The sequence below is a fragment of the Lutzomyia longipalpis genome, chromosome 1 (genome assembly GCF_024334085.1).
Source record: "Lutzomyia longipalpis isolate SR_M1_2022 chromosome 1, ASM2433408v1".
Classification (NCBI taxonomy): domain Eukaryota; kingdom Metazoa; phylum Arthropoda; class Insecta; order Diptera; family Psychodidae; genus Lutzomyia; species Lutzomyia longipalpis.
This window is the reverse complement of record NC_074707.1, coordinates 17,503,488-17,518,624: the sequence shown is the minus strand read 5'-3', so window position 1 is coordinate 17,518,624 and position 15,137 is coordinate 17,503,488. Positions and strand designations below refer to the sequence as shown.

The window sequence follows — 15,137 nt, the reverse complement described above, 5'->3', positions numbered from 1 at the left end:
CTGCTTGATCGCGTCATATCCACCAATTCACAACACTTTTTATCTCATTATTACATTTATTAAGTGATAATTGCATAATTAATATAAAATGCGCAATTTTTACACAATTTCTCACTTTTTCTCTCCTCTTACTAACAATCATTTTTTTTCACATTCTTCCCGATCACGAAAAATCATGCAAACATTTGTTTTATTACCTTTTCGTCTTTCTCTCCTCTCAATTCCTCGCACATTTTATCTTGTACTCGTTCTCTCATTCAGAATTAACTTTTGTAACATATTTTTATTTTACATTTTCTTTGTTTTATTCATTAGTTTGTATAGTCCATATCGGTGTGTTTTATGGGATTTTATTTGTGTAAAGGCAATTATTTTTCTCACATTTTCTTCTCTTTTTTTTCTCCCATTCTTTTCTTTCACTTCCGTTGCTTTTTTTCTTCGTCCTTCAAGAGTAAAATAAAAAAAGAAGAAAGAACTTTCAGTTCAACAAATTCTAAAATACAATAAAAAAAATTACTCACTCACTATAATGTTTTTTTATGTAGAGTAATTGTACCATGATTTAATTAATTAACTATAGATAAAATTAATTTGTAAATTTAATTTATAATTTATAAAAAAATGATATTTCAGATTCTTCTTTCTTATTAAAACTTTTTAAATCATATTAAAAAAGGAAACATATTCCACTGGATGTGTCATCTAACATACGAGTCTTCTTTCAACAGAAATTCTCATTTTGTTTTTCATGCTACATTGTGCTTTCTTCCTTGTTTTTGTTTGTTTTTTCTACATTTATAAAAAAAAGAACGATTCTAGTGCAACGACATTAAACTAAATCAGTTTTACAATTTTAATAGAAAATGAAAAAAAAGTAAAAATTATAATTTTACAAAATTCACGTAATAATCTGTTTAATCATTACTCTCTATCAATTATAATGCTTTGATTTAGCGATTAGTCAGCCTCAATCAGTAAACTAATGTAAAATGATATTTTTATTGTATATTTTAACAATTCTTCTCATTTAACCTTATCAACTAAAAATCTCCATAGCTCGTTCCACAGCTCAACTAATATAATTTCACTTCTTTTTTTTATTCCTCGCTCTACTCATCTTTAGCAATTAACACTAATTCCACAGAAAAAAAATTCTATAGTTCTCACACCAAATTGGTGTTCCTGCCGCAAACAAATTTACCCGAAAATTAATTCACAATCTTTCTGGTTAATGATGTGTATCGAAAATTTTTCTACCATTGACCCCGCTCATCTGTGGGGCTCTTTTTATCAGCCAAAAATTGTGGGAGAATACTCTTTTATTTTGTCAAAAACAGCATCTGCAGAACAATCAATTAGCGTGTGTGTTGTGTGATAATGAAATGATTAAAGAGGAAATAGAATAATTTTTAAATATTGGGTCAATCTGCAAGTTCGTTCATCTCTCCTCTCAATCATTGATGAATTTTTATTTTTAACTCCTCAATAAATATTCTGTGGCGCCCTGAGTAGGGGGCGCCACAGGGCTTTGGTCAACTCCCCTAGTAACCTCAACCCTCGTAGTCCTCAAGCTAAACTACAGAGCACTTTTCTTGCTTGCAGCCATACCCAAGGCTGAGCTCCGACTGACTCTACTCTCATCAGCACTCTTTTCTACTCTCCCATCGAATTGCTTTCTCAGTGCTCTCCTATATTCTCTTGAGGATTCTCGTACTCTCTCTCACCTATTTGAGGGTTTGTAACCTGGGGGCAGAAGCCGTTGCCGAGGGAAGGGCAGCCGTTACAGTTACCGCCAATCTAAGGGTACTCACTCTATGAGCTAGGTTAATATTCGCTGGATAGTGAGTCGGGCGCTACATTCGGCCGTTCCTGACACTGCCGTCGTCCCCGACGGCTGCAAGTGATATTTCAAGGAAATCATTTTACCGCATTAATTTACAATGTCAGGATTAAACTACGCGTAATACCAACCCCGAATTTACTGGCCATTTTCCGCAACTACTCCCATACCCAAGACGTGAGGACTGCTCATGTGCTAACACTAACGGAACGTTCCGCACATGAGTATGATTCGCCGTGTTGTCCGCAGATCTCGCTGTCGTGGAATACTCTTTGTAGCTGCCAGTCGATTGGTGTCTGCTGCATGACGTTCTCGTAATATTCGTTTTCTGCGGCTGACTGCTTTCTTTAACGGCACGCTTACCCCTTCGTGGGTATCTGCCGCACAACAGACCTTCATGTGTGTTGTGAGTTGTCTCATGGCCCCTCGACGACTACGGCACGCTTACCCCTTGGTGGGTATCTGCCGCACAACAGACCTTCACGTGTGTTGTGTATTCTTTCATGGCGCTTGCGTTCAATCAGCGGTGTTGGCCCCTCGACGACTTATCTTCTCTCGACTACGGCACGCTTACCCCTTGGTGGGTATCTGCCGCACAACAGACCTTCATGTGTGTTGTGTATTCTTTGGCGCCTCTAAACTGCTTCGTTGTACTGCTGCTTACTGGTTTACTGCGTTCTTACTGCGGCCAGGGTTGTCATTCGATCTGCTTTCTTTCATGCTGCCTCGTATTCTGCCACTCACGGGCACATTGGATCTCAAAACACACCGTGCTCACGACGGGAGATCTTCAGTCGTCTGGGCCATTCACTTTGGGTGTTCTACTTCTTGCTTTGCCGCTTATATCTGCAACCTGCTAAAGAATCAACGATTATTTCAAGTCATACCTCACCATCTCAGAGACGGGCCTCTTCTCTCTCATGTTGTGGGTCTCACGCCCAACTGCCCTCATCAACACCAACAATTTGGGGCCTAAATGAATCTGCATTATACTACCGCATAAGACTTCTTCAAGTCGACTCATAAGCAAGAATGAGATAATAACTGCAAAATTTATTCAAACTTCATTCACCTGCATTATTCATCGTCTGCTACTCTTTTACCTTCTTGTTCTTCGTCAGAATCTAGCAGATAACCTGGAATTTCACAACGCTTACCCACTCCAACTGGTACCTGTGAACAGTCGCGAGATGTACCACTCAAACATCTCCTGCCCTGGGGAATGGTGGATACCATTGGCCTCACCCAACTACCGGAACCGGTTTACCGCGAACAATGTTGCTTGCCACTCGCAAACACGCCGAGATATCTGAAAAACTGCACCATCTCCTCGAACACCTGGATAGCCTTCCTCACCATAGCTGCAATCACTGCTCTCAACACCTTGCACCTCATGAAAGCATGAATCTCTCCCACGATAAGCTTCCACACTGGCTGGAAGATCACTGCTTCCTTGAATTCTGTAAGACTCCTCCTTTTTAGTTTCTCACTGCCACAGCATCTTTGTCCTCTTCTGCATTATCAACGGCTGGGAGATATTCGTACCATCCTTCATAAACCTCCGGAAACATCAGTCCATCTTTGACATGCTTGAAATAAGGAATTGGGGCCCTACAGGGCAGCCGCATGATGATCTTGTTCTCCTCCAATTTAGTTGACATGGAACCAATCCTGGCAACTCCAAACTCCGTAGCACTTAATGCAACCGTCTCACGGTGTTCATTGAATGCATCTACTGCCATAGGACTCAACACTACCGCCCCGTGTTTATTCAACACGGCCTCCACTGTCGTTTGCCTCTCACTGGTCGCATCATCTCCGAATTTCAAGTCCTTCTCCAAGACTTTGCACACATCCTTATTGGCAGCGATTTCCTCATCACAGACGTTTCAACTCGCATTTTCAACCTCCGAACTGCTGCACATCTGTCCCACCAGTGAAGCCACGACAGTGACACTGACACAACTTTGAGGTTCATTCACCATCGCGTGTACGCCAGCGCCGTTTTCTCGCTTCACAGTCGTTGCTACCTTTGGTCCACTATCAGCTCTGCAAATCTACCATGGCATCCTTCAGGTCTTCTAGTTTATGAAAGTCCCCTCTCATTGTTTCTTGACCACCCGTTTGTCTTCCTTCTGCACACTTCTTTTCATTTTCTCATTCAACCACAGTTTTTCCTCACGTGAGACTTCCTTCCGTGCTGACCATCACCAACCTGCGTGCATGACACTCTCGCAACCATCTTTTCTTCGAGCTACTTGTCTTTGCTCCTGCTGCCACCGAATAACACCTTGTTCCATTCATTTGCCATCTTTGTCTTCTTTCTTCTCCATCCGTGGCATCTTCAACTTAGCAACCGTCATTTTTCACATTTCCCCGTGGATGCTGTGTTCAACAACCTTTAAGTTTCATCTGGGCTCCTGAGATTTTCTCTGCTCCTTACTGTCGTTCACGTCCACAACACTTCCACTTACATTGACATTCACATGACTCATCAATGTACTTCACCACCTCAGATCCTTTCCAACGCTTCAGCTCACAGCCTCCTCCTCAACTGCTTCCGCTCATCTAGGCACGTGTTGTTGCTGAGGCTCGCTTTCCACTTTGCCACCCTTTCAGACAATAGGTTTTCCCGTGGCCATACTGTGATGCAAGAGCCTCCAAACATGCTCATCCTCAACATCAATCCGGGATTTTCCTTCTTTCCATCAGGCATCTCAGCAGCTTCACTTGCAATTCGTTTGATGTGATCTCTACCTGCACTCTCCTAGAATCGTATCACTTCACCCTTCGCTCCTTGCAGAACCTCCAATTCACCAATTCACGCCCTCCTGCCAAAATCCTTGGGACAAGCACAACTCAAATCCTCAGCCGAGCGACAGATGCAACACTGGAATCCCTTCTCTGCCTGCTCCATTGTCGCTCCTTGTGTCCCCCATACGCTGATCATCTTAACAACCGCGACAAACTGAACGACTGGTGCTACACCGACCTCCATTGCACCCGTACCTACGCAAGCAAACCTCGATATTTTCCTCAACGACTGTGACGCCCTGAGCCACTCGGGTTACGCCAACGTCCACTGCGCCCGTAGTTACGCAAAGAAACATTTATATTTTCACCAACTGCAACGTCATCATCATCACTATGGGGAAACTTTTAAAGGCGCTCAACAACCAGGGCTATATGCGCATCAACCAACCAACTGCAACGACCTGAAAAACTCGCGTCACGCCAATTCGATTGCGCCCATACCTAAGCAAGCGAACATTGATACACTCTCCAACAGCTGCGACGCCCTGAAAGACTCATATCACGCTAATCTCCATTGCGACCGTACCTGTGCAACAAACATTAATACTCTCCTCAACAACTGCGACATCCTGAACGACACGTGCCACGCCAATCTCCGCTGCGACCGCATCAATACAAATAAACATTGATATTTTTCAACTTTTGGATCATTTATTTTCTCTGCGAACATCAGCTCTGCGTTTATCTCCCGCATCTGCCATTTTGCCTGTAAATCAAGAACACGAATCATCGCGACAGCATGAACGTAACCTATCGCTCCTCAAATGCTGTTCCTCACACCTATAAGGAATCTTCTACACCGATAATCGCACCTCTCACCACGACAATAATCACGACACCTTTCTCGTCGTTCATCCCAATAAGCATCACGGCCACTATGTTGTAATCTTCACGGTGACTCTCATTGCTCCACCCATCCAAAGCTTGAGATGCTTCGTAGCAGTTGCTGGTCAAGACAATCTCCGGATGTGCTCAAGATTGATGTAAGATTGGAATCCTGAATACAGCTGCAGCATATCTTGTGAGAATCTTGAAGTTCAATTGGATTTCTTGGGTAAAAGCCATTTTCCCGTAACAGTTCTCCTCCGCGGATTCACTACGCCATTTCTTGCCTTCCCGCAGCTTCCAATGGCTGTCGATCTCACCCGGAAAGAGTTCCTTAAAAGCTTCTCAAATTATTTCCCACGTATGCAGGTTGCGTCTCATCCCTTCGAACCATGATTTAGCTGCTCCTTTCAACCGCATGCTCGCCACTAGAATCGCATGCTCATCCTGGACGCCACCTTGGTGGAGGATTCCACTCTCGGTGTCCAACCATGCGACAACGGATAACGTCCTTTTATCGCTCGATTCAGAACGGGACACAAGCTTCTCAACCTCCCGCAATCTCAGTGCCAATCCCGTCACTTTTTCTGCCTTGAATTCTTTGCCAATCGTCACAGCAGTAAGCACTGCCTTCGCAGGTGTTTCTATCACAGGTGTTTCTATCGCAAGTGTCTCTACCACGGGTGCTGCTACTGTAGGGGCTGCTCGGGCTGCTACTACTGGCACTGCTACTATGGGTGCTTCCACTCCGAATGCTGCTATCGGGAGCTTCTCCATCGCTCCATGCCCCTCCTGACGCTCCTCATCCATTTCTGCAAAAATATCACACAAATTCGTCACATTTTCCTTCTCACTCACAACCACGGTCAGCCATAGCACCTCCTGCTCTAAATTTCTCACCTATTTTCGCTTTTCCTCACTTTTTTTTTCACTGTTTTTCCTTCAATTTTCCTTCACACTGGCGTGTTTTCTTTACAAACCAAACAAACTGACAGATTTCTTGATCGCCGCGCCTCTGTTGACTTTTCGCCGAAAAAATTTTTCGAACACTGCGCCGAAAATCTCGCGAGGGGATAAACACAAAATTTCATGGGACATTTCATTTATTTCTGTGGACATTTTCCTAATTTTATTTCTGCGCCTTTATCATTTTTCATCTCTGCGATTTTTATACTGGATTTTTAAGGGGGTTTAATTACTTTCCAAGTGACGTTTTCAACCGCTATTTTCATTGAATTTTTTTTTTCTTCTGGAATTTTCCTTGAATTAATTTCTTAACTCGCGAAGTTTTGGAAATCTTTCAAACCGCGTTTCCCCTACTTTTGGTTTATAATTTTCGTGCAAATTTCTTTCAATATTTTTCCAGGAATTTTTCTTAATTATTTTCCAAGTCACGAAATTTTGGGAATTTTCACACCGCGGCGGTTAATTTAAATTTTGGAGGGACATTTTTCTTCGGTGCCGCAGAACACCGCGCAACTTTACTCATGTCATGAAAATAGTTTTATGGGGGCGCTTTTCACCGCGTTATTTCACCCTCGGGCAGCCTTTATTGCCCAAAATATCTCCTCACTTACTCTACTGGCTGCAAAAATGCCCACAAAATACGGGAATTTACTCACTTTCATGATTTTCAGCTGCTTGATGAAATCTTCTGGAAAGATAAAAGAATTTTCCCCGCTCACGGGACATTTTCATGCATTCTTTCAGGCCATACGCGCCTTCCGCACTGTTCGGGGTACCCCTCATTCACACACATTCACGCAGAATTGCAAATACATAACATTTTTCATAGAAAATTTTCACCCAATCCGCCTCTGCTGCCCGGCGATCTCCCTGAACATGTTGCGACACGTTCACTCCGACGCCCTTGATGCCTCCGCAAATTCGGTGCTCCGCTGCCGCCGATTTCGCTGCAACTCCCCTCCGGATGCTCCGCAGACGCTCCGCGATGGCTCCTGCTGGTTCTGGGGTGCTTCCAATGGGGGTCCCTCGCAGTCCACGGCACTTTTCACTCACTTTTCAGTCACTTTTTGTCCCTTTTTCTGCGGCGTCATTGCCGCCATGTTCATTTTCTCACTCGCGCGCGATCACTTTTTCTGTCTATTTTTCACCGGGATTTCGCATCCCACTTCTGATATGTGGCGCCCTGAGTAGGGGGCGCCACAGGGCTTTGGTCAACTCCCCTAGTAACCTCAACCCTCGTAGTCCTCAAGCTAAACTACAGAGCACTTTTCTTGCTTGCAGCCATACCCAAGGCTGAGCTCCGACTGACTCTACTCTCATCAGCACTCTTTTCTACTCTCCCATCGAATTGCTTTCTCAGTGCTCTCCTATATTCTCTTGAGGATTCTCGTACTCTCTCTCACCTATTTGAGGGTTTGTAACCTGGGGGCAGAAGCCGTTGCCGAGGGAAGGGCAGCCGTTACAGTTACCGCCAATCTAAGGGTACTCACTCTATGAGCTAGGTTAATATTCGCTGGATAGTGAGTCGGGCGCTACAATTCTTTATTGTTTTCAATGGAATTTTAATGCAGAGAATTTTCTCACATTTATTTTTCGCCAAAAACTCTTGCGAAACTTCAGGTAAATGAATATTTTTGAATAAGTACGGAAGAGAGAGAAAAAAAGAAGCTTTTCCACAGAGAACTTTAGAGTTGACCCAATAAAATTTTCTAGTTGTAGCGGTGCACGTAAAAAAATGTTTTGGAAGGTAAATTGAGCAATGATGCTTTGTAGGTTTTTTTTCTATCATAACAAAAAGAAATTAATCCGAAATATCATAACTATTTCTTCAAAGTAATAAAATTATATGACGTTATTGCTAACGTCAATGTATTTTCAACGACAGCTCATTTTTGCAATTTCTTTATTTCCTTTTTGTTTCAGGAAGAGAGGTATTGATTTTTTTAAACTGGATACGTCAGAATATTTAATTTTTGGTAATAAATTTGAGATTTTTTTGTCGGAAATAGCCAATAAGGCGAACGTCTTGGCGCTTTCAGCGACGCTTCGATTTTTTAAAAATCATCATCAAGCTTTCAGCCGCTTTCACCGCCAAGACTACCTTTTTATTGACTGTTTCAGAACAAAAAATCTCAATTTACTTACCTCAATCGTTAACATTGCTTCAATTAAAATCAATCAGTTCTATCAAAAATATTCATGTTTTACAAAAATAGATAGTTTTTTTTTTCAAAATTTTGACAGTTTGAAAAGAAAATATTCTTGATAGATTTAACTCTTAAATTAAATAACCAGAAGCTAAGAAAATCTAAGTTATTTCAAATTAATAATAAAAAAAATCAAAATTGTTTTTTTTTTATTTTATTAATTCATGTTTGAAATGTCAAAATGTTTGACATTTCTTTTCTAACGTTTGATAATTCTTATGTACTTTTAACGTTTGACGTTTCTTCAAGACATTTTTTTTACCAACTTTTTCTGGTTCTTTATAACGTTTGGCGTTCCTCTTCTAACGTTAAAAAATAAAATTTTTGAATTTATCCGTGTAACTATTATTCTGTTAATTTTTTTAAGACTCAAAAAACCCGAACTGCCAAAAATTTTAGATTATTTAGACATCCAGTTAAACTATCTTTTCTACGTCACTGGCATTCGATTTTGATAAGTTTAAATATTCTTACAATAATGCATATTTTGCTTTTGAAAAGCTGCTTAGTTTATTGAAATCATTTAAACGTTTTTTGTTGAATTTTCTTTGAATCCAAACTCAATTTCTTCAAAATTTTCATAATTTCAATCCGATTTTGATAAATAAGCTGTCATGAGAAGAAAATATGTGAGTATTTTGCAAAATCCGACCATCACTTGCTGAGATATGTTTTGTTCATTGCAGATGGAAGATAATTAATTGTTTTAGCAAGGATCTATCATAAAGAAAACAATCCTTCAACAGTTCATTGCTCTAATAAACCAATTTGCCTCAATTTTATATGCACCGTTTCAACTAATATTTTGCATTTTTTGTGAGATTGTTCTTTTTTTCTAAATATATATTGTGTCATTAGAAGGCATTCACACAACGTGTGAGGGATTTTCTCTTTATCTCATATCCAATATAATCTACAATCCTCCGGGGTAACTTGCTCCTGGAGGATTTTCTATCTATTGTCAATTGGGCGCAAATGAATCTCCCCTCATCTATTTCTCTCTTTTCTTAAACATTATAACATCTATTTACATTTATGCTCTCTTATCACTAAATTGGTATTTTTTTTCATTCTTTTATCAGTGATTTCGGTGTGCAAATGGCCAATTTATTGAGGGGGGTGGGGGCGTGGGAGGGAGGTGCTATATATAAAGTTAATTGCAAAGTGCTTACCTGCACTCTGCTGGGGATGCGTGAGTTAGTCGGGTCGATAGATGGGTATCTTGGGTATAAACTCTATTAGCAGGACGTACTCCATCATTGAGTTGGAGTCGCACTGCTGCTTCGTGAGACGCCAGTGGAGTCCGAGTTTCTGGTACAAGTGACTATTCTCCCACTCTAGGAGTTTGTCCAGTGTGTTCTGGGTGCGCTTGCTGAGGCATATCACAGGCCAGAGAGAGCATCCGAGTGTACAACAGCAGCACATACAGCCACAGAAGAGCCATTTCACATTCATAGGGAGAGTTTTCTTCAGGACTGCATTTATGCGCCCGATGGTGGCTTTAAACTCCTCCGGGGCAACTCTGGATACAAGGCCGGACGGGAATTCACTGTTGAAGCGATTACTCAGGCCAAATCTGCAAAGAAAATTTCCAATTTTAATTTTTTTTATCAAGTCTCTCACGCTCTCTTTCCTTCTTAACTTTAATTTAAACGATAAACGTTTTTATTAGCAAGTTTTTTTTATCCAACTATAAGTTTAAATACACAAAAAAAAACTCCAAGAAAGCTTTTCGAGGAATTTGTATGATGCACGTAGTTTTTTTTTCTTGCAAACTACATTTCGAGAATCGTTGGTTTCACGATGATTCGTTAATGTCTGATGCTTAACAGACAACATAAAGTAGGTGTGTACTGATAAAGGGGATTCCTTTACGTGAATCTCCAACGTTCGGGTATTTATTCAATTTTGCTTATTCATATTAATGGAAAACTCAACTGACTTTATCGTAAGTTTTTGTAAACTTTGAACGATACTTAATCGAGATAAAGTTTTTTTCCTCAACGATAAATGTGATAGTAATGTTGTTTTTATATTAAATCTGTTTATTAAAATAAGAAGATATTATTACAGAACTATTGTTCTGACGTCTATATGGACAATATATAGGGTGTTCCAGTAAAGATGAGTAAAAAACATATTTTAATATGAAAAGAAAATAAGATTAAACAGTAGTTAAAGAGGCAGAATAAGAATTTAAAAAAAATAACAAATTGATAACGTACTTAGCTTTACAATTTCTTTTTAGTAGATACGTAACTAACGCGTATCCTGAGTATAAATCTCAAAAGAAACTTTTGCAGAAGTTTTTTGTAGATATTTTTTTTTTGATAAATTAAGGAATTTTAATTAGGTTATCACCTGTAATTTCTAATTAAATTAATTAAAGTTTTTTGGAATGTTTTGTTTTGTTTTGTTTTATTTTATTACTTGATAGTGTTTTAATGTTCATTTCTCATTCCATAATTTATTTTAAACTTTTCTGATAAAGAAATACATTCTTTTTACATTCTTGAAAATTTTCTATTCTTACAGAAAAAAATTAATGATTTTTTTAAAGGACGGCATGCACTGAATTTTCGAGAAATTTTCTGAAAAGTCAAGCAGGAAGGAGCAATTTTTCACTACTCAAAGTTCTTATTTTTCCTTTTTAGACATTGAGATTGATCAGTAAAATGTAAGTTGTGAGTGTACTCAGAGGAAGAAATCGGAATACATTATGAAAGTTTGAACTATAGAAACGAGTAAAGTTTGAAGTTGGACCGATATAAACTTTTTAATAACTTTTTTTGTGTTTTGATTCACGTAAAATGTCTACACAATTTTCTTACATTAGATAACAAAAGGAACCAATTACCTCCTTCATAGCAATACGAAGGTAGGGTTAACTGAGTTAATCAACCCCTAAAATGTTTCCTTAAGAGGAATTTGAAGTAAAATGATGATGAAATTGTAGGTCAAAGAAGTAGAAAAATTGACCCCAATGAGATTCGAACTTGATCACTCACTTGATAAAAGAAAGCCCGACGATTGCAACTAGAACCGCTCGGCTAAGTAGATCTTTAAATTTATTTAAAAATCTAAAAACAACCCTATTGTTTGAAATAATTAACGAGCATTTCTTAGCAAGATATTCAAATCTTACAGTTCTGTTATAACATCGTTTATTTTTTATACAAAATCTAAAGTTAATGAGAAAAAAAAGTTACAAAATCGTTGTCTCAATGAGGCTTCGTAGGCTTCGTGAAGCATAAAATTTAATACATACGAGTGCTTTTTAACACATTTACTAGTTCATTCAGCTATTTTTCACAATAAAATTTTAAAAAACTGCTTGTGTCTTCTCAAATACTTTATAATAATTCTCAATACAAAATTTTTAATGTTTTGTGTATATTTTCCAATGATACCCGAATAAAATGAATAAACTCTTTTTACACTTTTTAATAATTTTAACCCTTAGGTGTCTGACATAAGCTCAATTAGTTGGTGTTCCACTTCGTGGCCAACACCAAGTATTGTAATCGTCGGAAAAACCGACCACCTCAGATCGGGCTCAAACTTGGTATGAGCACGTTTTAGACATCCCACATTACGAATATGGTGGTGGAAAATTTTTGATCCGGCCGGCCTGCCGGTGGTCCAAACTTTGCCTTATAACTCGAGAACGGTAACAGATAGAGACTTCCGGTTTGAAGTTTTCTATAGAAATGTGGGTGTAAAATTTCATTTTTTCGCATTTTCAAAATCCAAGATGGCCGCCGTCCGCCATTTTGAAATACTGTCAACCACTTCCCTTATAGCTAGAGGTCTGAAATTTTAGTATGTTGTAGAACTCAGTGAAAGGTTTTCATCGATAATTCATACTTGAAAATCGGTCAAGCGGTTTAGCAAATATGGCGGCCTAAAGCAAAAAGTGTTTTTTCGATATATCTTGAGAACGGCTTGACCGATTTTGACCATCTTGGTATCAAATGAAAGGTATTGCGAAGCCCTACAACTGTCTAGAACATTTCAAGTTTCAAAAACATCCGCAAGAGGCGCTAAAAACAAAAACAAAAATTGCCTAACTTTAAGGGGCAATATCTCCGAATCCCCATTAGGCAAATCTTTTAAATTTTGATATGTTGTAGCCTGACTCAATATCTATCACCAGTCCGAAAATGAAGAAAATCTATGTCGCCGTTTAGAAGATATTACCATTTGAAAAATTCTTGAATTTGAAAAGTTCTAAGAGCCATATCTCCTGCACTGCTTGACCGATTTTGCTCATCTTAGTATCAAATTAAAGGTTTTGCAATTCTCTACAACTATATAGAACATCAGAAACCTATAGAACCATTCCTTCGAAACAAAAAATGCCAAAAACTGTTTTAGTAAAACAAAAAGCCGCCATTTTGTGTTCTGGAGATGACCTTGAAAATTATTGAACTTTATGTCAATTTATAGCCTGTTTTAATACCTTTCCAAAACTAGTCAAGAAATTTCTGTAGGTCTTCTAGGACCAGAGATATGACCATTTTTATCCATCAAATTGCCGAATTTTACAAAAAAAATTAAATTTGTCTACTAATTCTGCTCACAAGTAGTATTACAACGCATAAACAAACTTCTACACGTTGTGGGACACCAACTCTTATAACTGGACGCGTTATGATTGACTTTCCCCTATAACCCCCACATAAAGAATATTAATAATAATTTATTCGTCTATCATGATACACCCTATAGCAGAATTTTATATTAGGTATCACGTACCTACCTATACAAAAATAATTGAATTGCGTACTTAATTTTCACGAGTCTCAGTTCAGATCACAAATTTTTTCATTTCATTCACACTGTGAGTAATGGGAAAATAATATGATATAATTAAAATTTAATTGTTATAAATATTTTGCAGAGTTTATTTTAAAAAATTAATCAAGCATGATAATTTGCAAGTTGACCCTCTAACACTGATATTCACTCCATAAAAGCGAATATTGAAATAAAATTGTTTAAAACTTTGTGGACAAGTTGTAAAAAATTCTATTTTATTTATTAATCAGAGGATTTCCTTGAATTTTTTTGCTTTAAAAACATTGTGTGAGGTATATTCCCAGAAAACGGTGTAGAACCACGTTTATGTGCTCTCTCTTTATGCCTCTCTGGGTAATGCAATAAAAGGAAAACTTTGTTGAATTAAATTCACACTCATTGCCTTTATTCATTTCTTCAGAGAAAATGTTTTTTTTTCACAAAAAAAATTTCGCTCTTTGATTCACCTTCTTAAATATCGACTTTGCAATTTCTTCGCGCATTTTTTCCGCTATGAAACGCAAATTCTTGCATGGCAAGGCTGCTCTACAATTTCATGCGTAATTTATCATAGGAAGTTAATATTACAAAGGCATGAAAATCTCTACAAAGATGGTTTTTTTCTTCTTCTTGAGACTCTCTTTTGGGGGCTCCTCTCGCTGTGTGCTGTGGGTGCACGAGGGAGTCAATGAAATGGGAAGAAAAGCTCTTCTTGTATTGAAGGTGAAAACAAAAGTGTTTAATTTTAACTCATGTTGGCACAATAAATACGCCACATGAGCTGTTAAAAGAAGAATAATGCAGAAACGCAATCTGCTGTGAAGATAATGAGAACGGATTGTGGATAAATCACAAAGCAAAATGGGTTTGCTTCTTGAGAATCTCAACTACAAAAGTGTTCAGCCAACAATGAGGAGGATCCTTTGTTGGCGACACCTTGAAGTAGGTTAAGAGCAATGATCTTAAGAGCAACAAAGGGATATCTCTGAGGTGTCCAGGACATTCAGGACATCCAGGACAACCCCTGAGAAGCAGAGTGAAGGACTCTCTTCAGTGATAATGAGGCTGTGTGCTCACAATCACTTCACAGTTGCCCATTGAGCATGGAAAATAAGCAAATAATTTCATTATAGACTTTGAGGGTATTTCGAAATGTTGTTGCCTTGTGCAAATAAATGGTCCCCTCTCTATGGCAGTACGAAGAGATTGAGAAATTTAGAGTGAAACTCACACTGTCATATTCCCAGCACCGCGAATCACAATTGGTTCCGGGACCAGGATGTGCTGATCCTCCAGATTCTCATCGATAATCTCCTCCTCGTAGATGGCATCGAAGTCAGCCATTTTGCAGGACTACACGGATCCCCTGTGTCTGTGCCTCCTCCACGTCCACCAAATGATATATCACAAAATATAAAAAAAGAGCCCAAGAAAATCTTCCTCGCACTACACAAAGAAAGGCATGTTGATGGGCAACCTTTCCTTCCCAATTTTCACGCACTTCCCACACTTTTGTTCAATTATCTTCCTCACAACTGCCTCGAAGAGATACCACTGGTCACCACTTGATGACTTCCTTACTGTCCAGGAGCCAGGGAATTCCGAGAAATGCCAGGCAGAAAAATAAATTTACCAAAATACACCACTTTAACACATCTCGGCTATTTCTACCTCATTGTTCAATG

At 38.9% G+C, this 15,137-nt stretch overlaps 1 protein-coding gene across 5 annotated transcripts in view; it reads right to left on the bottom strand.

The window, feature by feature from the left end:
• Positions 1 to 15,137, bottom strand: part of LOC129794688 (cysteine-rich hydrophobic domain-containing protein 2) — a 19,338-nt gene extending 4,201 nt beyond the window's left edge. Inside the window, exons 1-3 of one of the 5 annotated variants that reach the window (XM_055835538.1) lie at positions 14,684 to 15,137; positions 9,825 to 10,228; positions 37 to 1,340 (exon numbers count right to left, since the gene is read on the bottom strand). In XM_055835538.1, the coding sequence (XP_055691513.1) occupies positions 9,850 to 10,228; positions 14,684 to 14,796 (492 nt within the window). In that variant the 5' untranslated portion in view covers positions 14,797 to 15,137 and the 3' untranslated portion in view covers positions 37 to 1,340; positions 9,825 to 9,849. Of the gene's footprint in view, positions 1 to 36; positions 10,229 to 14,683 lie in introns of those variants that run through there. The other 4 variants (XM_055835546.1, XM_055835562.1, XM_055835554.1 and 1 more) reach the window with 4 other exon arrangements.